Source organism: Leucoraja erinacea, unplaced genomic scaffold, assembly GCF_028641065.1.
Source record: "Leucoraja erinacea ecotype New England unplaced genomic scaffold, Leri_hhj_1 Leri_1599S, whole genome shotgun sequence".
Classification (NCBI taxonomy): domain Eukaryota; kingdom Metazoa; phylum Chordata; class Chondrichthyes; order Rajiformes; family Rajidae; genus Leucoraja; species Leucoraja erinaceus.
Window position 1 is genome coordinate 4093 of NW_026575890.1, and position 22690 is coordinate 26782.

A 22690-nucleotide genomic window follows, 5' to 3' on the forward strand; every position below is an offset into this window, starting at 1 on the left:
GAGACCTGGGTTCGATTACGACTACGGGAGCTGTCTGTCGGAGTTTGTACGTTCTCCCCGTGACTGTGTGGGATTTTTTCCGAAAACTTTCCGAGAGAACTGAAAACGTTCAGCAGGTCAGGCAGCATTTTCTGGAGTTGTGAAGCGCAGAATCCGGTTCTTCGGCCCAACGTCCATACTGAGCAAGGGCCTTTGTGAGGGTGTCACATTTGCGAACCTTTGGCCCTTAATTCTACTTGCCTCTATCGTCTCATCTGTCAGCTTGTCTCATACACCCACATCCCTTTCTGTTGAAAAATCTTGCCCCTCACGTGTCCCTTAACTCTGTCCCCTCTCACCTTAAACCTTTGCCTAATACTTTTAGATTCTGAAACCCTCGGACAAAGACTGTGTATCCACATTCCCTCCGACCTTCATGATTTGCTGTAACTTTGAGGTCAGCTCTTCAGTCTGCATAGTTTCTGGGGAAGCAGTCCTTGTGAAAGATTAAACAGTGCTAATGATTCAGGCCAGAGATCCTTCATCAGATAACATTCTGTTTGGTTTCCAGATTGGTTCTGTACCTGGCGAATGAGCCGTTGAAAATCAGGCACCAGGAACCCAAGAACTCTCTGAATCTCAGATCTCTGTCATGTCTCACAATTCAGACAACATGCTTCCGTTTTCCAAAAATGGACAATTGCAGAGCGATAGAGTGCTACAGCCCAGAAATAGGAACTTCAGCCCTCTCCGTCCATCCCCACATCTTTGCCCATCTACATAAATCCCATCTGACTGTGCCCTGTAGGTCTTGCCTATTTAACTATCTGTCTAAGGTAGACAAAAAGCTGGAGAAACTCAGCGGGTGAGTCAGAATCTATGGAGCGAAGGAATGGGTGACGTTTTGGGTCGAGACCCTTCTTCAGACTGCCTGTCTAAATGCCTCTTCAACATGCAGACCGTGCCTGATTCCACAACCTCTCTGGTGCCATGATTCAAATGAATCATGGCACCACCTTGGTCAGTCTGATCACGTCTCATTGTTCCTGCTCCCTAAGTGCTCCCCACTCATCAGACGGGTTAAACCAACTGTGAGGACAGTTAAAGTCTGGTCCGAGGAAGCGGACTTCACACTTCAGCAGTGTTTTGGAAACACCATCAATAGTGTCACCTCCCTCAAACAGGTGACCATATTCCCGAATCAGAAACATAGAAACATAGAAATTAGGTGCAGGAGTAGGCCATTCGGCCCTTCGAGCCTGCACCGCCATTCAATATGATCATGGCTGATCATCCAACTCAGTATCCCGTACCTGCCTTCTCTCCATACCCCCTGATGGCCCCCTTAGCCACAAGGGCCACATCTAACTCCCTCTTAAATATAGCCAATGAACTGGCCTCAACTACCCTCTGTGGCAGAGAGTTCCAGAGATTCACCACTCTCTGTGTGAAAAAAGTTCTTCTCATCTCGGTTTTAAAGGATTTCCCCCTTTATCCTTAAGCTGTGACCTCCTTGTCCTGGACTTCCCCAACATCGGGAACAATCTTCCTGCATCTAGCCCGTCCAACCCCTTAAGAATGTTGTAAGTTTCTATAAGATCCCCTCTCAATCTCCTAAATTCTAGAGAGTATAAACCAAGTCTATCCAGTCTTTCTTCATAAGACAGTCCTGACATCCCAGGAATCAGTCTGGTGAACCGTCTCTGCACTCCCTCTATGGCAATAATGTCCTTCCTCAGATTTGGAGACCATAGATGAAAAGAAGACATGGATGAACAGCGAGGTCAGGCTACTGCCGAAAGCACGGGACACCGCTTTCAGGTCAGGCGATGCTCGAGCCTACAGTTCATCCAGTGCTAACCTGAAGAGGGGCATCAGGAAGGCCAAGCACTGCCATAAGCTCAGGATTGAGGAGCACTTCAACAACAACTCCGACCCCCGACGCATGTGGCAAGGCATCCAGGCCATCACGGGCTACAGACCCTCCAACATCACCCCCACATCCAGCGACGCCTCCTTCCGTGAGGAGCTTAATCACTTCTATGGCCGCTTTGACAGGGACAATCTAGAGACAGCCATCAAGGCTGTGCTCCCTGCCGATCACCAACCACTCACACTCACCCCCTACGACATATACATGGCACTGAGTAGGACTAATACACGTAAAGCTGCTGCCACTGACGGCATCCCCGGGCGCGTCCTCAGGGCCTGTGCCGCGCAGCTGACAGACGTCTGGACTGACATCTTCAACCTGTCACTTGCCCAAGCAGTTGTCCCCACTTGCCTTAAAACCACCTCCATTGTGCCAGTGCCAAAACACTCCACTGCGGCAAGCCTCAACGACTTCCGCCCAGTTGCACTTACCCCCATCATCACCAAGTGCTTCGAGAGGCTGGTCCTGGCACACCTGAAACGCTGCCTACCCCGCACACTGGATCCCTATCAGTTTGCCTACCGCAAGAACAGGAGTACGGAGGATGCCATCACAACGGCACTTCACTCCGCCCTCTCCCACCTCGACAACAGAGACACTTCCGTAAGAATGCTGTTCATCGATTACAGCTCAGCATTCAACACCATTGTACCATCAAAACTGATCACCAAACTCGGTAACCTGGGCATCGACCCCTCCCTCTGCAACTGGATACTGGACTTTCTAACCAACAGACCCCAGTCTGTTAGGTTAGACAAGCACACCTCTTCAACCCTCACCCTGAACACCGGCGTTCCACAGGGCTGTGTGCTGAGCCCCCTCCTCTACTCCCTCTTCACCTATGACTGCACACCTGTACATGATACTAACACCATCATCAAGTATGCAGATGATACAACGGTGATTGGCCTCATCAGCAACAACGATGAGTTGGCCTACAGGGAGGAGGTCCAGCACTTAGCAGCATGGTGTGCTGACAACAACCTGGCCCTTAACTCCAAGAAGACCAAGGAGCTCATTGTAGACTTCAGGAAGTCCAGAGGCGGCACGCACACCCCCATCCACATTAACGGGACGGAGGTGGAACGTGTTTCTAGCTTCAGGTTCCTGGGAGTCAACATCTCCGATTACCTCTCTTGGACCCACAATACCTCAACTCTGGTCAAGAAGGCTCACCAGCGTCTCTTCTTCCTGAGGAGACTGAAGAAGGTCCACCTGTCTCCTCAGATCCTGGTGAACTTCTACTGCTGCACCATCGAGAGCATCCTTACCAACTGCATCACAGTATGGTATCGCAACTGCTCTGTCTCCGACCGGAAGGCATTGCAGAGGGTGGTGAAAATTGCCCAACACATCACCGTTTCCTCGCTCCCCTCCATTGAGTCTGTCCAAAGCAAGCGTTGTCTGCGGAGGGCGCTCAGCATCGCCAAGGACTACTCTCACCCCAACCATGGACTGTTTACCCTCCTACCATCCGGGAGGCGCTACAGGTCTCTCCATTGCCGAACCAGCAGGTCGAGGAACAGCTTCTTTCCGGCGGCTGTCACTCTACTCAACAACGTACCTCGGTGACTGCCAATCACCACCCCACCCGGACACTTATTATTATTTATTCAAATCATTTGCTATGTCGCTCTTCCAGGGAGATGCTAAATGCATTTCGTTGTCTCTGTACTGTACACTGACAATGACAATTAAAATTGAATCTGAATCTGAATCCGAAATGTCAACCTTTCCCTGTCTAGAAAACCTCTGCTCTCTTGTTTTTGACACACCTGGCATGGGAAATAGATTTTGATGTTCTACCCTGTCATTGCCTCTCGCTGGTTTATATACTTTTATCTGGTTAGTAATCCTCCCTACAGCCCTCTCTGTCAGTGAGACATGGAAAATCAATGTGAAGATGAAAAATAAATTGGATGCATTCCAACAACATTGCTTGAGGAAGATCCTGAAGACTAGCTACAGAGATTGCATCACAAATGAGGATATCTACCGGGAAACTGCAACAAAGCCTCTCAGCCAGGACATAGAGGTACACAGGATGAAATTTGCAGGACATGTACTCAGAATGTCACCAGATCGTGCATCTAAGATAGCAATGACCTGGCAACCTGACGGAAGAAGAAAAAGAGGCAGAACAATCTCCTTCACTGCAGGGAAAACAAGACCAGCGGCTCCAATAATTCCTCATAGATAAGGTTCTCCAGTCCATGCCAGATTGTGGGGAATGTCCTCTACACTCTCTCCAGTACAACTACATCCTTTCTCGTGCCACAGATGGAGAAGAGAGGCAGAATGGCACAAATACTCCAAATGTGGATTAACTAGTGTTTTGTAAAGTTGCTGCATAACATCCTATCCATTATATTCTATGCCATGACATAGGAAGGCAGGGATGCCATATACTTTCTTCATCAGCCTATCTAATACATTGGAATTTTCAAGGAACTTTGGATTTTAATCCCTCGGTCTGTCTATGCATCAACATAACTTAGCATCCTGCCAATGACCCATCTTTATTTTACATCCTAAAATGCATTTGTCAGGATTTCATTCCATCTGCCAATGCTCTACCCATGTTCCAACGGAAATATATCAATGTCTGGGCTCAAACCTCTTGCAATTCCTCTCAATTACTTCACTGAAGAATGAAGGTTGGATTACTGAATTTACGGATGGTACACAGTAGGAAAGTACATAGTGAAGGGGACGTGGGGATGATAAAATATGCCAGATCTCTGCCCATTTACCTGACACATATATAGTTCATTGTATCCTCCTTATGTACCCTTCACAAAGTACTTTCCTAACTCTCTTTATATTATCAGTAATTCAGTTATCAAAACTTTGGTTGTCAGAAGTCATTCACATTAATTGTAAGAAGTTTGGGCCTGGGCATTAATCACTGTGACATACCACTCATGGCAGTGGGCAACCAGAGAAAGATTAATTCATGTCCACTCGCTTCTGTTCACACCCACGTCATCTCCCAATCTCTGAACTTATTTCCACAATAACCTTTGATCGGCATTGATCAAATGCCTGCTGAGTACACCCACTGCTGCCTCATGAACGACAATACATGTTGCTTATCAAATAATTGATGAAGTTGATCAAACGTGTACATGTATTGCCTTTCAGAAAACCTAGGAAACATTGTCCTCCTTCATTATCTTAAGGGGGGAAACCTTCCCCCAATCTGTGTACGCTTGGTTATTTAAAAAAAAACAAGGCACCCATCTACTCACCAGGCGCTTCTTGTACACCACTGGGATGAAGAGAAGATGACCCAATCACCTGTCAGTGTCAGCTCCAATATGGGGTTTGTAAACAATTCCCTTGGTTCTTGGATCTTGGTCCTCCAAAATGCTCGAATATTTGACGGCTGAAACCGTCGAGCTGACCAGCAACGCAGCCCGGGACAACAAGAAGATCCGCATCAGCCCCAGACATCTGCAGCTGGCCGTCCGCAACGACGAGGAGCTCCACAAGCAGCTGGGAGACGTGACCATTGCTCGAGGCGGGTGCTGCTATGATCTTTGGTGCTGTCTAATATCCAGGCCCAAGAAAAGCAGCGCAGCCTCTGGCAGTAAGAGCAAACAAATCAGCGAAACGTCAATCTAACGACCCAACGGCTCTTTTCAGATCCACCCACCGTGTCTGTCGAAGGGCTGAATACCGGCTGGGGTGGGCGCGGGGTATTTCCGTTCAGTCTATCCGCTGTCGTATGAAACACCCGGACTAACTCACATTCCACGTTACGTCCCTCCAGTTGCCATGAATAAAGCCAACATCTTCCCCACACAGCGCGCCGCTTCTATCCGGGTTTCTACACAGTCCGCATTCTCTCCGTCAGATACACGGAGCTCCCTCCCAACGGGGTGCAGAGAGAAAATGTAATCTACTTTCATTTGTGTGACGACATAATTTAATTGGTCAAACAGCATTTGTGGAGGGAAGGAATAGGCGACATTTCGCCGACACGAATCTGTGACTCCATGTAGCAACGCCTCTCTTCATGACCTAATGCGGGACCCGGAGCTGGGGCGGCGGCCTGGAGCTGGGGCGGCTGCCCGGAGCTGATGCTATGGCGGGCCGTCTCGGAGCGGAGACGGCGTTCCGGCTTTCGGCGGCGGCGACATCACCACGGAGGTCCGCTGGACTGGAAGGCGGTATCTCCGGCCTGGATCGATCGCCTCAGCGCAGAGGGAGAACAAGGAGGGAAGAGACGGAGACCAAGACTTTGCCTCCATCACAGTGAGGATGTGCTTGGTGAACTCACTGTGGTGGATGTTTAATTTGTGTTTATTGTATGTTTTGTTTTTATTGGTTCTGTGTATGACTGCTGGCAACACAATTTCGTTCAGACCCAGACTGTTCGACACCAGACCGGAGTTTCGACACCACTCCACAACAGTACAACCGATCGCAAATGTAACAACATGTTCATTTACAGGAACACATTGACTGCTGCAGGATGCAATATACTTAGTTGCAAATCTCATCGTCCCCAGTTAACCTATAACAAATTATAATTAATCAGATCTCGTGGTCACTGCTCCCTCTGTGAGGCTGTGGGCGGCTCTTAGAAGAGCCTTTGTTTTGTGTTGGAATAAAGGGGGTAGTTATTTAGCCGCCGAACCCGTAGAGAGTGCGGCCCTGTCGTTTCAGAGCGTACACCACATCCATGGCAGTGACCGTCTTGCGCTTGGCGTGCTCGGTGTAGGTGACCGCGTCCCTGATCACATTCTCCAGGAAAACCTTCAACACCCCGCGGGTCTCCTCGTAGATCAGACCCGAGATCCGCTTGACCCCACCACGCCGAGCCAGGCGGCGGATAGCTGGCTTGGTGATGCCCTGGATGTTATCGCGAAGCACTTTGCGGTGCCGCTTTGCTCCGCCTTTGCCTAATCCTTTGCCTCCTTTCCCTCGACCAGACATGATGCTGCTTCACTCGAGTTGCTGCTCAGTGATAATCTAACTGGTGCTATCTTATTTTATACGCAGCGCCCCGACCTGCCCGAGATACGCAGAGAGTGAGAGGCGGGGAGAGGAGGGGACAAAGTGACAGACAGAAAGAGGGACGTCTCTCATCTTCCAGCTCCGCCCTCGGTTTTTTGCAACGGGAAGACGCCCCACAGACCTAGAGTTTGCCGATGACATTGCACTACCAGCAGAGTCGAGACAAATCCTTAAAGAGATATCAGCTCTGGAGGAGAATGCATCAAAGGTTGGATTAAAGATCAGCTGCCAGAAGACTACCAAGCTACCATGCAGACTGGAGACTAGCAGCCAATAGACCAACTGATAATCAATGGGGAAGCTGTAGAAAACGCCACAAGATTTACCTTTCTTGGCAGCATAGAACCATATAAAATAGGTGCAGGAGTAGGCCATTCGGCCCTTCGAGCCTGAACTGCCATTCCATATGATCATGGCTGATCATCCAACTCAGTATCCTGTACCTGCCTTCTCTCCATACCTCCCGATCCCTTTAGCCACAAGGCTAAATTCCCTCTTAAATATAGCCAATGAACTGGCCTCAACTACCTTCTGTGGCAGAGAATAGTAAGATTAAACGAGAACTTACCAGTTTGAAGTTTGATCGTTATTTTATGAGGAGTAACGTTGAGGGATTACGTGAAGAACCCCGCCAGGACGCATGCGTGTCATTCTTCAAATCAGCGATGTGAAATCACAGATAACTGTAATGACTAAACATAGTAAGATTAGAGATACCAGTTGAGTATATGATCAAGGTGGGAGTGGAGGGCACGTAATGCCTCAATACGTAGTCACTCACATTACTCCTCATAAAATAATGATTAAACTTCAAACTGGTAAGTTCTCGTTTAATCTTACTATTTTACTTCGGAGTCACGTGAGTGACTACGTGAAGATTTTAAAGCTGTGATTTCATGCCATGGAAACGAGTCCATGCATCACATCTGCCTTGATTATGGGGAAAATAGTGTTAACATCATTAGACATCAATACGATATTGAAAACCCAATGATAGATATATTAACACCAAATTATAGCCCCTATTTATGGGGTAAATTATATTACAGAACTTAAAATTGTTTCTGCAAATGTTCTAGGTTTAATGACTGGTTTGTTATAAATCATTGGAAAAATTTCTCCGTTGACCATCCTGCTGTCTTGAGGATTTAGTCCATTAGGAACATCCAACTTCGTAGCTACCGATGTAGCGGCAGCCCTGGTGGAGTGAGATGTAAAATGCTAGTGTCTACTCCAGCCTTATTAGGACCTGTTTTAGCCATCTAGTGATGGTCTGGACTGTCACTGTTTTGAGTGGCTGTTTGTAGCTGATTAAAAGTGACATTTCTTTCCCTCTGATGATCTTAGTATACTCCATATATAATAGTAAGTGTGTTACAATACAGAGACGATCATCTGTCGGGTATGCCCTGAATTCTGTTTTTAGGCCTGCTGACCCCTGTCAGTTCTGTTTGACTAATTCATTGATGTGAAAGTTAAATTTCCAGATGAAATAGCCATGTTGTCCAGCCTTAGGTTCTGTAGTGACTGGACCCTTTGTGCCTTGACCAAGGCCATCAGCATGACTGTTTTCATAGTCCGTTTCTGTAGGGACAGAGCTGTAGCTGGAGACCAGTTTCTTAACATGGTCAGTACAATGCTCACATCCCATATTTGGGAGTACCTGGTTCTTGGGGAATTAACATTAAAATGCCCCTCATGAGTTTGGTTACCAGGGTGTGTCCCAACATAATGCCGCTCTGTTCCTTGCCACAGATATGTTGACAGAGCACTTCTGGCGCAGTTGATGGCACTATGACTGAGCCTCTCATCGTAATGGAGGCTTGCCAGGAATTCCAGAACAGATGGGATGTTCATAGATCTGTGGGTGATCTTTCCTTTGTTACCGGATGGACCAGTAAATTAGGTCTATGATGGATGGTGATGCATGGTTCTAATACCATGTCTAGTATCACTGGGAACCATGGTTGAGTAGGCCAATCGCGTACTATCAAAATACCAGACGCAGAGTCTTGCTGTATTTTCCTTAATACCCAACTGATGAGGCAGAAAGGAAGGAATTCAAAAATAAACAATTTCCCCCAATGCAGCAAAAATGCATCTGTTGCCGCTGCCCCAGGTCTGGTTCCCATGAAACATAATTTGATGGTTACACAAAAAAGCTGGAGAAACTCAGCGGGTGCAGCAGCATCTATGGAGCGAAGGAAATCGGAAACGTTTCGGGCCAAAACCCTTCGTCAGACTGCTCGTGGACGAGGGTGGGCGGGGACAAGAAAGGGAAAAGGAGGAGGAGCCCGAAGGCTGGGGGATGGGAGGAGACAGCAGGGGGGCTGAGGAAGGGGAGGAGACAGCAAGGACTAACAAAATTGGGAGAATTCGATGTTCAGGTTACACAAAAAAGCTGGAGAAACTCAGCGGGTGCAGGTTACACAAAAAAGTTGGAGAAACTCAGCGGGTGCAGGTTACACAAAAAAGCTGGAGAAACTCAGCGGGTGCAGGTTACACAAAAAAGCTGGAGAAACTCAGCGGGTGCAGGTTACACAAAAATCATAATTTGATAACTGGTGATTGAGCCTGGATGCGAAAAGATCGATATCTGGTGTTCCATACCATGCTGTAATTTCAGCAAATACATTTTTATCCAACATCCATTCAGTGTTTTAATTGAATTTGCGTGACCTGGCGTCTGCCACTAAATTTAGTTTACCTGGTAAGTAGGTAGCTGATATCCAAATATCTCTCTGGATACACCATTGCCAAATTATGTTGGCCAGATTGTCACATGATGTCGATTTGTTTCCACCTATATGGTTGATATATGCTACCACGGTGATGTTGTCAATTTGTAGTCTAACATGCTGGTAATTTAACTCAGAACAATATGACTTAAGGCAATGGAATGCACTTAACATTTCCAGGTAGTTTATGCCCAGTGTTTGTAATAATGATGCCTCCTGTGCATTCCATCTCCCTCCACAGCTGGAGATGGAATTGGTAGCACCCCAACCAAGTGCACTGGCATCTGCTTGTAGTACCATAGACGGGTTGCTGATAATTATTGGATTGTAACAATACCTGACATTATGTTCCCACCATTTTAGTTCCATTATGGCCTCTGTTGGTAGCTTCATTGGTCTGTCAAAATGGCCACCATTAAGTTTGAGTGCTCTTATTTTTGCTCTCTGTAAAGTTCGATAGTGTAAAGGTCCGAATTGTGTGGCTGGAAATGCAGCCACTATCGTCCCAATTATTCTAGCTACCAGTCTAATGGATGGTTTGGTGATGTCAATGATTTCGCTACAAGCCTCTATTAAGGCTGTAACCTTTTCTTTCAGCAAAGTCACTGACATGAGAACTGAGTTAATGGTGAACCCCACATAATCCATTTTTGTTGAAGGCGTTATTTAGACTGAACCGGATGGATGATAAACACCAGTTTTCCAAACAATTGTTTTGTGGCTGTTACCGCTTGTTTAGCCAATTCCAAAGTTTTGCCAACAATAAGTATGTCATCTAGATATGCCATTACGATGTGTTTGTGTTTCCGCAGTAACGCTAAGGCTGGTTTCAAATTTTTGTGAACAGCCTGGGGCTGATGTTAGACCATTAGGTAGTGCCCTGTATTTCCAGTCTGACCCATCAGTTGAATTTTAAATAACATCTGTGGTCACCTCTTGTGGGTACTATATAGTAAGCATCTTTTAAATCAATGCTTGCCATGTAGTAGCCTTCGGAAATCAATTGCTTAGCAGTAACAAAGGTTTCCATCTTGAAATGAATATATTGTACGAAGGTATTCAAAGTAGTTAAATCGATGATGATGCGGCAACCACCATCTTTCTTGTTTTTTATAAAGTTGTTGGACACGAATTCCTGTGATTCGTGTTGGGTTTTCTCAATTACTCCTTTTTTATAAAGCCGCTGTAATTCAGCATGTGCTTTAGATTTTTCTATGCCTGTGAGCACGAACATTCGGTTTGGTGCATGCTGAACTGGAGGGTTATGTTTTTGTATAAATTCTATGGTATAACCCTGGATACTGCTTAGAATATAAGTGCTGGTAGTTAACTTATTCCATGCATCCAAATAATATCGTAATCTCCCACAAACGTCCATGCTCCCTTTAATTCTTAAGGAACCGGACCCACCTACCTCCATAGTTACCAGTGGTAGGTGTGTTACTTCTTCGGCATCCTCCGTGGACGTTGAGGCGCCATTGTCTGGGTCTGTAGTTGGGTTGGTGTTGAGGGCTTGCGCATTTTCCAGGAAGGTCGGTCTGGGCATGGCCTAAAAAAGACCGATGCTGGGTGTTCCTGATCTTTACGCTTTCTCCAGTTTGTCTTGGCCGACTGGTGGGTGTGTAGGGGTGCTGTTTATGGCCGTAGTAGCTTTTGGATGCTGCTTTTATGAGCCCCAGGGTTTTCGCCCCTTCGTCAAGTTCTTTAACTTGTTTTGATAAATCCCCTCCAAATAGTAGTATTGATGGTTTGGAGGTTCCAGGTTTGCAGAGGCCTGCAAATTTGGGGTCTAAAGCCGGTTGGATAGCACTTTTCTTAATATTGTTTAACTCATATTGTGAGTTGCAGAGTAAAGCCAGTGCATCTTGGTGGTCTAGGGTCATGTTTTGCTCCTTCAATGTGCGGGCAAAAGCCGTAATTCCTGCTGTTAGGACTTTTAGGACTTTCTGTATTTTTAAGTCCCTGGTTCTAATTGATGCCCCGACATGTTTCCAGATGCACTGGTTGACACTGGGAACATTTAGCGACTTGCAGTTCCCTGGTGGTAAATGTCGTACCGTGGTGTCCGATAATGCCTGCCCCTGTAGTTGGTTAAAAGACATGTAGTCAATGCTTACCGCTATTTTCGGCTCCAGGTTTAGGCCAGTTTGGTCGGGTTGGATAAACTGGGACACCATATCCAACATGTTTTCTTTCACCCCAGGCATACTAGGGGTATGTTGATCACTCCCCTCTTCAGGGTCAGCCCAGAATTGACCCTCCATGCTCCCCTCTGATGAGGGAGAAACACTGTGCAGCCCCACAAGAGGTACTGCTGTGGGGCTTACTAACTGCCCACTGCTCCATCTCCCGGAGCCTGCCACTTGGAGTATTTCCTCCAGCAGCCGCTCCAACCGGCCCCAATGCTCACGGGCACTGGCTGCTCACGGCTGTTCCTGATCCTGCAGCTGCTCCAACCAGCCCCAATGCTCACGGGCACTGGCCGCTCACGGCTATTCAGTCGTACTCATCGGAATCAACGACTCTGTTAGATTTTTGCTTCGCTCTACAGCCCGGTCGTGGCCGGTGCGGGAGCGAAGTCGGGCACAGCTGTTCCCATTTTGGGTAGATTGGCATGCCGTTGGCTGCTGCTGCTGGCTGCCCGCAACTCCGCGGTTCTCCCCTGCCAGCTTTCTCGCAGTCTTCGTGGATCTGGTCCATGTGTCCACCTGTAAGGTAAGTGGAAGTCTCCTTACCTGCTGTTCCCGGCTTTCAAATTCTGCCGCTAAGGGAACGTCGTTCCCCCTGCTGTGACTCATTGCAATGCGTGTAGCGATATGACACGCATGCGTCCTGGCGGGGTTCTTCACGTAGTCACTCACGTGACTCTGAAGTAAAATTCCACAGATTCACCACTCTGTGTGAACAATGTTTTTCTCATCTCGGTCCTAAAAGATTTCCCCCTTATACTTAAACTGGGACCCCTTGTTCTGGACTTCCCCATCCCGGGGCAGCGGGAGAGGGAGTGTGGGGTCCGGGGCAGCGGGAGAGGGAGTGCGGGGTCCGGGGCAGCGGGAGAGGGAGTGCGCGGCAGCGGGGAGAGGGGCATAGGAGGGGGGGAGACATTGTAGTGTGGGGGCACGCGAGGGAGTGCCGGTGGGGGGGGGGGGGGGGGGGGGGGGGGGGGGGGGGGATAAGGCCTAGTGTGTGTGAAGTTGCGGGGAGGTTTACAATGTTTCTTATTTACAATGTTTCTTATTTAATGTCCCTTGTCTAGTCTGAAATAAAGTTCATTATTGGATCAGAAGATATATAATTGTGTGTGTTATATGATTATATACATTTATATAATTTTCATGTATGTGTGTTTATAAACATTTTATTCTTTAACAAGAATTAACAGAATTATGAACTAACAAAATTATGAATCTAACCCTATATCACACTCAAAAAGTTCCCCCGCAATGTCAATTACCCTGCTGGTCGGGTCGGTTCCGGTTACTACAAAATCAACTCAAACACTGCTTGTGAGCCATTTAAAAATAAATGATTTAAAAAACATTAAAAAAGACAATTACCAGAGTCAAATTTTATTCTTGACAAGAAGTTTGAACTGACAGATTTATGAATCTAACCCACACAAACTGTTGCCCCGCAACATTGATTACACTGCAAGTCGGGTCGGGTCAGGTAGGTTCAGGTTACTAAAATGGGCAGGGAAAAATGCCCAGGATCCCCTCCATAGCGTACTACACGTCAGTCCATTGCATTTAGCAGGAGTATCTTGCTCCACTATAGGATCTTTGCTTTGCACAGAAGTGACCAGAAACCGCTCGGAGTGCGGATTAAATAGGCAGTGACGAAATTGGAGGAACAGCACTTCATATTCCGCCTGGGTTGCTTGCGTCCGGTTGGCATGAACGTTGAATTCTCCCAGTTTTGCTACCCTTGCTGCCTCCTCCCCTTCCTTAACCCTCGAGCTGTCTCCTCCCATCCCCCCGCCCTCGGGCTCCTCCTCCTCCATTTTCCTTCCTTCTCCCCCCCACCCCCCATCAGTCTGAAGAAGGGTTTTGGCCCGAAATGTCACCTATTTCCTTCGCACCATAGATGCTGCTGCACCCGCTGAGTTTCTCCAGCATTTTTGTGTACCCCCAGTTCCTTGGTTTTACTGGTTAGAATTAGAATTACCTAGAATATGGCTGATCAGTCCATCAGTCTGAAGAAGGGTCTCGATCCGAAATGGCGCCTATTCCTTCGATCCATAGATGCTGCCTCACCTGCTGTTTCTCTGAAATGTTGTCTACCTTCGATTTTTCCACCATCTGCAGTTCTTTCTGAAAGTCCTTAAAGAATGATCTGCTTCATACATCCAGCACCTGCTCTACCATATTGAAGACTTCCCCAGTGGGAATAGTGGGAGGAATGGGAAGGAAAGAGAGAGAGAAAAGTCTACCTGAAGTTAGAGAAATCAATGTTCATACCGCTGGTTTTAAATTAACCAAGCGAATTATGTGCTGGTCCTCCAATTTGCACTGGGCCTCACTCTGACAATGGAGGAGGCCCAGGACAGGAAGATCAGATTAGGAATGGGAGGGGGAGTTGAAGTGCTGGGCAACCGGGAGATCAGCTTGGTTGAGACGGACTGAGCGTAGGTGTTCAGCAAAATGATCGCCGAGCCTGCGCTTGGTCTCGCCGATGTAGAGAAGTTGACACTTGGAACAGAAGTTGCAGTAGATGAGCTTGGAGGAGGTGCGTGAACCTCTGCCTCACCTGGAAAGACTGGTTGGGTCCTTGGATGGTGTCGAAGGGGGAGGTAAAGCGGCAGGTGTTGCATCTCCTGTGGTTGCAGGGGAAAGTACCTGGGGAGGGGGTGGTTTGGGTGGGAAGGGACGAGTTGACCAAGGATTTACGGAGGAGCGGTGGAAAGTAGAAAGGGGTGGAGATGAGAAGATATAGCCAATAGTGTCCGGAGATTTTTTTTCGGATTGGGAATGGGAGGGGGAGTTGAAGTGCTGAGCCACCGGGAGTTCAGGTAGGTTATTGCGGACTGAGCGGAGGTGTTCGGCGAAACGATCGCCCAACCGCCGCCTCGTCTCCCCGATGTAAATCAGCTGACATCTAGAGCAGCGGATGCAGTAGATGAGGTTGGAGGAGATACAGGTGAACCTTTGTCACACCTGGAACGACTGCTTGGGACCTTGAATGGAGTCGAGGGGGGAGGTGAAGGGACAGGTGTTGCATTTCTTGTGGTTGCAACGGGAAGTGCCCGGGGAGGGCCAATAGTGTATGGCCTTTGGAGGTGGCACCAGGGAGACAACATGCAATCCTCGAGTCTCACCTGTCACCACAGAATCTCCAGTCCGCACCTGACAATGGAGTAACCCACCACTGTTGGTCGTCAATAGTCTAATGTCCTTTATTCAAAGAGCAATCTCCAACATTTCTATGAATAGCGTTTGTACCCATAAGTTAGGAGTTTAAAATGGTAAGAATCCGTTCTTAAGAATCTCTCATGTAAATAATTCACATTGGGTGTGTCTTCTTGGTGGGTTAGGATAGAATAATTGGGATGCGGGTTCCAGTATCACACACAGATGTGTAATTATGTTTTTGCCTGAAAAGACATTTTCTTTTTGGGCGGGCTTTTGAAACCTGTTATTTTGGGGCCAGGCGGTTATTTTCCGCGCATCTCCAGTTGTTGTCTGCTCATTGGAGAAAGAGGCAGCTGTACGATTGGCCTATTTGAAATCACCAATGAGATGAAGCGCTGCGCCACCAATGGGAAGCGCTCCACCGCATTCCTCTAGAAGCTACAAGAAGGGCGAGTGCGGGAGGATTTCCTCATTCTTTGTGCCAAAGATCTTATAGTGGAGCGAGTCGGGTCGGTTCCGGTTACTACAAAATCAACTCAAACACTGCTTGTGAGCCATTTAAAAATAAATTATTTAAAATATATTAAAAAAGACAATTACCAGTCAAATGTTATTCTTGACAAGAAGTATGAACTGACAGAATGATGAATCTAACCCTATATCACACACACAAACTGTTCATTGATTACACTGCGAGTCGGGTCGGGTCAGGTAGGCTCCGGTTTCTAAAACGGGCAGGGAAAAATGCCCAGGATCCTCTCCGTAGCGTGCTACACGTCAGCCCATTGTATTTAGCAGGAGTAGCCTATTTTGCTCCGCTATAAGATCTTTGCTTTGTGCGTAGAAGTTGGTGGAAATCAAAGATCCTATAGCAGCTCTGCTATAGGATCTTTGGTGGAAATGACTGGACGAGGGAAAACCGGCGGCAAAGCCAAAGCTAAGCCTAAGTCACGCTTGTTCAAAAAATGAGGACAGAAGTTAATAAACCGCAATACCTTCAGCAAATAGAACAGCAACAATAGCACTAATCGGCTCCCCGTGGGCACAACTAATGATGACTGGCACAAACTGATTCGAAGGGGATGAAGTTTCATGTCTGGTTGATGGCCGGGAATGTAACCGAGACACCATGAATGTCCGGGGTACTGAAACCACATTTCATCAGTAAACAGCATCTGAAATAACTAAGATACCATTCAGAAAGTATTCTGCTGTAATTCAATGTCGAAATATTAGTGTAGAACTTTTAAGTGAAAATGTGAATGACTCTTAAAAGAGCCTTTGGGTTTTCGGTGTTTCGTCAGCATTGAGTGGATGTTTACTTGGAGCTGGTGTACTTGGTTACAGCCTTTGTCCCTTCCGACACGGCGTGCTTAGCCAGTTCCCCGGGCAGCAGCAGGCGCACGGCGGTCTGAATCTCCCTGGAACTGATGGTCGCCCGTTTGTTGTAATGGGCCAGGCGGGAAGCCTCGCCCGCGATGCGCTCGAAAATATCGTTCACGAACGAGTTCATGATGCCCATGGCCTTGGAGGAGATGCCGGTGTCAGGGTGAACCTGCTTCATCACTTTGTAGATGTAGATGGCATAACTCTCCTTCCTTGACCTCCTGCGCTTCTTGCCCGCCTTGCCTACAGCCGGTTTCGCCAATGCTTTCTTGGCGCCCTTCTTGGCTGTTGGTTTCGGCTCAGGCATTTCCTCGGTGAATTTCAAACACAAAAGTAACCAAAGATAATCCGCTCTATGATCCTCTATGAAGTGGCCAGACGCACTTCGGAGCGCGAATAGGCAGCGGCGTCACCCTATGCTAATGAGGGATGGAGCAGGAGCGGATCGTCATTGGGTGGTCGGAGACATGAATCACACTTCGCTATAAACCTTCTGATTGGATATCTGCGGTGAAACATTGCAATCCCTCGCTCCCCCAATCAGAAGCCGCTTCCACTGCCCCGTTCGCGTCACACCAAGCTCCAGTATATTTGGCGTGACACAACATTTACATGGATAGGAAAGGTTTATAGGGATAATAGACGAAGTGGGACCCGTTGGGTCCCATGTTCACACGGGAAGGCTGGTCATATTCTACCTCTCCACCAATTCCAATATTGGTGGCCAGTGGGGAGGGGGCTTTCTGGAACGCTAGTATGGGTGTTGTGGGCCGAAAGGACTGGTTTCCAGAGGGCTAGTATGGACATTGTGGGCCGAATGGATTCTTGGGCTGACAGCTCAGTCACTCAGGCCTGGTGGGCTGGCAGCTCAGTCACTCAGGCCTGGTGGGCTGGCAGTTCAGTTACTCAGGTCTGGTAGACTGACAGCTCAGTCACTCGGGCCTGGTGGGAAACTGCCAAAATTCTGCCCAAATCAGGTGAGAGACTCTGAGAGAGAGAGAGAGAAGGGGCATTCTTTTCCGCTGCTGGACGCTCAAGTTGCCGAACCAGGCCACGATGTAACCAGTCAGCATGCTCTCTACTGTACACCTTTAGATGTTCGAGAGAGTCCTCTTTCACATACCGACTCTCCGTAATATTCTCAGGAAGTAGAGGCGCTGATGTGCTTTCTTTATAATTGCATCAGTGTGCTGGGACCAGGAAAGATCTTCGGAAATATGCACGCCTACGAATTTGAAGTTCTTGACCCTTTTTGCTATCGTCCCGTTGATATAAACGGGATTGTGGGTCCCTATCCTACCCCTCCCTAAGTCCACAATCAGTTCCTTGGTTTTGCTGGTGTTGAGAGCCAGGTTATTGTGCTGGCACCATTTGGTCAATAGGTCGATCTCACTTCTATACTCTGACTCGTCACCATCGGTGATTCCTACTACAACAGTGGTGTCATCAGCGAACTTGATGAGGCAGTTCGCACAATGTCCGGCTACACAGTCATGAGTATAGAGTGAGTAAAGCAGGGGCTGAGCACGCAGCCTTGAGGTGCTCCCATGCTGATTGTTATCGAGGATGACACATTTCCACCATATGGACATTCCGTGGTCTGTGGATGAGGAAGTCGAGGATCCAATTGTAGAGGGATGCGCAGAGATCCAGATCTGAGAGCTTGGTAACCAGCTTGGAGGGGATGATGGTATTAAATGCCGAGCTGTAGTCAATGGCTAACAGCCTGACATATGAGTTTTTATTGATGAAGTCTGTAACGACTGTGGCATATTTATTCAGGTCCGGATTCAAGTCCCTCCAAGGCATCTGTTAGTCTACACACTCCAGAACAGTTTTCGTTAGGATGCAGTCCCCACCCCCCCCCCCCCCCCCTGTAACCCCTGTGGCGACCATTCAGGTACAGTCCCACGTCCCTGAACTTGCGTTCTTCAACTGCTGCTCAATAGGCTGGAAGAAGCGGCACCACATCAGTGATGTGGATGAGAGACTCAGTGTAATATATCCAAGTCCGCTGGTGTTACAGAGCTGGGTGGCAGTGTCAGTGGTGAGAAGATTGCAGAGAGGGTTTGGGGGACAAGGACATGAGCGGTGAATGTGACAAATGGAACAGAGTAGGGATAAAATGTAAGCTTGTCCACTCCGAGAGGGAAAATAGTAAAGACAAGAACTTTTATATGGGAACAGAGTGAGATGTTAAGAGTCCTTGTTAACAAAGTGATGAAAGTTAACATGCAGGCTCAGCAAGTAGTTCAGGAGAACATTTGTATTTTGCCCAGTGACTAGGATTTGTGATCAGTGTAGAGATATCTCATTGGGATCACGTGGAGACCTGGTAAGACGGCATCTTGTATGTTATGTCCAGGTCTATCATAGGAAGAATGTATGTGCAATAGAGGGAGTGCAGTGACTGTTCACACAGTGTGTCTGGTCTGTGGGGTTGGAAATTGAAGGGGTTTGAAGGACAGTTTATCTGAAGAAATCTGAATATTTTATGATGTTTGTGCATCCAAGATGGTTGATTTGCACATTGGCGCATAGTGTGACAAATCAGGTTGATCTGAGGAGTGAAAACATGGCATCTGTGTGACGTGCAAGTTTATCCCAAGACTGTGTCAGTGACAGGATTGAGTACAGTTGTTGACAAATGCTTTAGTGCCCGACGGCTGCTGGCAGTGGGACTCACTGGGAACTTGTGTCATGGCCGTGCTGTTGATGAGAAGCGGCAACTCTGATGTCAATGTGAAGAAATGTTGGACATGGTGGAAAACTCAGCAGGTCAGACAGCATCTGTGGAAAGAGAAATGGCTGACATTTTAACTCTGACATGCTTGATTGGAACAGAGGAAGAAAGAAATGTGTCTCAGCAGCAGAGAGGGCTGGGGAGGGCAGTGGGTGGAACAGAGTGAAGTTCGCTGATAGGTGCACCAGGGCTACTCAGTAGTTAATCTAGTGATGCAGGGGGCTGGGATCCACAGTGACTCTGATCAGGTGGGCTATGTAGAAAATGGGACAGTAAAATCCAGTGGGATGAGTAGACAGAGACAGGAGGGGAATCTCGCGAAGGGCCGGTGGGGTTAACTGCATTTACTTGAATGAAAGGAGCCTCACGGGTAAGATGTGTGAGCTGAGAGTTTGTGGATCAGCACATGGGAGAATACTGTTGTTACAATCACAGAAACATGACTGAAGGAAGGGCAGGACTGGCAGCTCCATGTCCCTTTGAGGAGAAGTTAAATTCTCCCCGGGTGAATTCAGAGCCGGGTGCAAAAGGGCAGAAGCTTTGCACTTCTAATCAGGGAGAGCATTACAGCAGTACTGGGGATATCCTGGAGGGATCGACTCATGAGACTTTATGGTTACAATTTAGGAATAAGAAATGGACAATCACTATGATGGGATTATACTGTCTGCCTCTCAATAGTCAGCATGCATGAGGAGACCAGACATGTAGGCTGAATGAGGAAGGATGTGAAATCAATGTGTTTGTAGTTGTGGGTCATTTTAACTGTTGGGGAGGGAGAACCAGTGATGTTGCAACAGAAAGCAACATCCAGGTCTGTGCTACTAGGACTGGCTCTGTGGCACAGTGGGGATGAATGAGACCAGTCAGGCGACAGTGATAGGATACTTGATAGTCAGGGGAAAAGAAGGAAATTCTGTGAGGATGGGACAGATGAATGCATGGTGGAAAAGTTGGAGCAGGAAGTCAGATTATTGGATTATAGCATTTAAGAAGGAACTGCAGATGCTGGAATTGGATTATAGGGATCTTTTCTGCGGCAGCAGTGACCTGCACAAGAGGGACGGGTTACACCTGAACTGGAGGGTGACCAATATTCTGTTGGGCAGATTTGATCACGACACCAGGGAAGATTTTAATTTGATTGGCAGTGGTGTGGGATCCAAAGCAATAGTGAGGCAAGTGGTGTGGTATTATGCAATAATAGTGTAAGGCTGAGCAGAGGGGCACTAGGACCCTGTGTGCCAGAAGCCAGGCTCCAGTAACCGGATGTGACTGGAACCCAGGGTGTGGGCAGTTAGAGAGAGGCCTGGGCTTACACAGGAGGCTGTTGCAGTTGATGCTGTTGTACAGATTAAAGATATACTCTGTTTACGTCGTGGTACGAGCCTTATTACAAGCATAACCCGACATGGTGTCAGATCTGGGAGACTTGTAAGCAAGAAAATAAATAAAGAAGAAGAGGACGGTGTATCGTTTTGGCGGGAAATAGGAGACGAGCTGGCAGATATGGCGCAACCTACACCAACTGCTACGTTCACAATACAACCTCCAGAGCCATTCGATTTTACCAAGCCTCAAGAATGGGAGCGTTGGATCAGGAGATTCGACCGCTTTCGGCTTGCAAGCAATTTAAACGCGACGTCGGCAGAAAACCAGGTGAACACGTTAGCTCGCTGAATTTCATCAAAAGTAAGGCATTAATAACTTACTTTTGATGAAATTCAGCGAGCAAACGCGATAATTCCCGATATTTTGGATCTTAAAATCTGCAGGGCAATTGTCAGCTGTTCACTTCCGCCGCTTTCTACCTTCAGTTCCCTCTTATAATTACCTCACTTTCTATCTTTTTTTTTGTCTGAAAATTTAGGTCGCTGTGCTTCACGGTCACCCCGACTAGCACAGAAAATTTCACCTCAAAAACCGGCCGTTTTCCATGTTTTTAACGGGTGGGAAAGTGCGTGTTTCCCCACTCACTTACATGTACCAAACTGAGAGATGTCCTCCAGTTAAAATTTTCGGTCACGTGAGGGGGGATCTACGCACATTTGACCTTTGGTGAAATCACCCTATTAATTATGCATCTCTGTTCTTTGGCTCTTTACTTCCCACTGGTAGCAGGGTGCCATCATAAAATAAAGACAGATATTAAAAGCTGCAGTAATACAGCGCATCAGGCAGCATCTCTGGAGAAAATGCATAGGTGACGTCGTCTGTCCGTGGTGTGCGGCAGATTTGCTGTCTTACAGCGCCAGAGATATGGGATCGATCCTGACTACGGATCTTTGTACGTTCTCTCCGTGACCTGTGTGGGTTTTCTGTGGGTGCTCGGGTTACCTATCACATTGAAGACGTTCAGGTTGGTAGGTTAATTGGCTTGGTACAATTGTAAATTGTCCCCAGTGTGTAGGATAGTGCTCGTGTAGGGGGATCGCTGGGCGGCGAGTATTCGGTGGGCAGAAGGGCCTGTTTCCGCGCTGTGTCTCTAAAACTAAAGGATGACAAACGACAGCTTTCTGGGACCGGACAGGACACGAACAGTGAGTGAGAGCGGCTTCTGATTGGCGGAGCGAGCGATTATGATTAGATATCCAATCAGAGCGTTTACAGGAGAAGTGTCATTAAACATCTCACCGACCGTCCAATGACGATCCGCTCCTGCTCCATCCCTCATTAGCATAGGGTGACGTCACTGCCTATAAAATTTTAAACAAAGGAATGTTTAAGCTTCAGTCTTAGATTTTGTTGACTCTCCATTTTCTGACTTTTTCCTCTTGCTTTCGACTGCATCCTCCTCCTCTGCAGGACGCTTTGCTGCATGACCATCTGCAACCGCTCCGAGCGGTTTCTGGTCACTTCTGTGCAAAGATCGTGTTTTGTTTTTGTGTTTGAAATCCACCGAGGAAATGCCTGATCCGCCGAAAATCAAAGATGCTGTAGGGTCTTTGCCGAAAACAGCCGCCAAGAAGGGCGCAAAGAAAGCTTTGCCTAAATCCGCAGGTAAAGGTGGTAAGAAGCGCAGGAGGTCGAGGTAGGAGAGTTACGGATCCCATCTCCTCCAAGGCCATGGGCATCATGAACTCGTTCGTCAACGATATTTTCGAGCGTATCGCGGGCGAGGCTTCCCGCCTGGCGCATTATAACGAGCGGGCGACCATCAGCTCCCGAGAGATTCAGACCGCCGTGCGCCTGCTTCTTCCCGGGGAGCTGGCCAAGCACGCCGTGTCGGAAGGGACAAAGGCGGTGACCAAGTACACCAGTTCCAAATAAAGATCCACACATTGTTGAAAAAACACCGAAAACCCAACGACATTTCACTTGAGCCTCTATGAGGTTCAAGTGACAAATAAATTGTATTGTATTGTATTGACTCTTATAAGAGCCACCCACATTTTCGCAGAAAGAGTTGTACTAATATTTCGACATTGAATCGCAGCAGAATTGTTTCAGGGTATTATTGCTTGGCGAATTATTTCACATTGTTTTTAGTGATTAAATGTTGTTCCAATATACGCGGGAATGTTGCGTTCCTGTC

General features: G+C 47.6%; 2 protein-coding genes and 1 pseudogene across 2 annotated transcripts; 1 reads left to right on the forward strand and 2 right to left on the reverse strand.

The window, feature by feature from the left end:
* Positions 1-6511: 6511 nt before the first annotated feature.
* Positions 6512-6915, reverse strand: LOC129716011 (histone H4). The gene has a single exon (XM_055665885.1). The coding sequence runs from the start codon at positions 6854-6856 to the stop codon at positions 6545-6547; it is 312 nt and encodes a 103-aa protein (XP_055521860.1). The 5' UTR covers positions 6857-6915; the 3' UTR covers positions 6512-6544.
* Positions 6916-16312: 9397 nt separating this feature from the next.
* Positions 16313-16814, reverse strand: LOC129716013 (histone H2B-like). Its single transcript, XM_055665887.1, has one exon. It carries the CDS (start codon positions 16717-16719, stop codon positions 16345-16347), a length of 375 nt encoding a protein of 124 aa, XP_055521862.1. The 5' UTR covers positions 16720-16814; the 3' UTR covers positions 16313-16344.
* Positions 16815-21200: 4386 nt separating this feature from the next.
* Positions 21201-22457, forward strand: LOC129716012 (histone H2B-like; annotated as a pseudogene).
* Positions 22458-22690: the final 233 nt, after the last annotated feature.

Bases quoted from the DNA above. Each gene is read 5' to 3' on its own strand.
- LOC129716013 (XM_055665887.1), bottom strand. From the start codon at position 16,719: ATGCCTGAGCCGAAACCAACAGCCAAGAAGGGCGCCAAGAAAGCATTG.
- LOC129716011 (XM_055665885.1), bottom strand. From the start codon at position 6,856: ATGTCTGGTCGAGGGAAAGGAGGCAAAGGATTAGGCAAAGGCGGAGCA.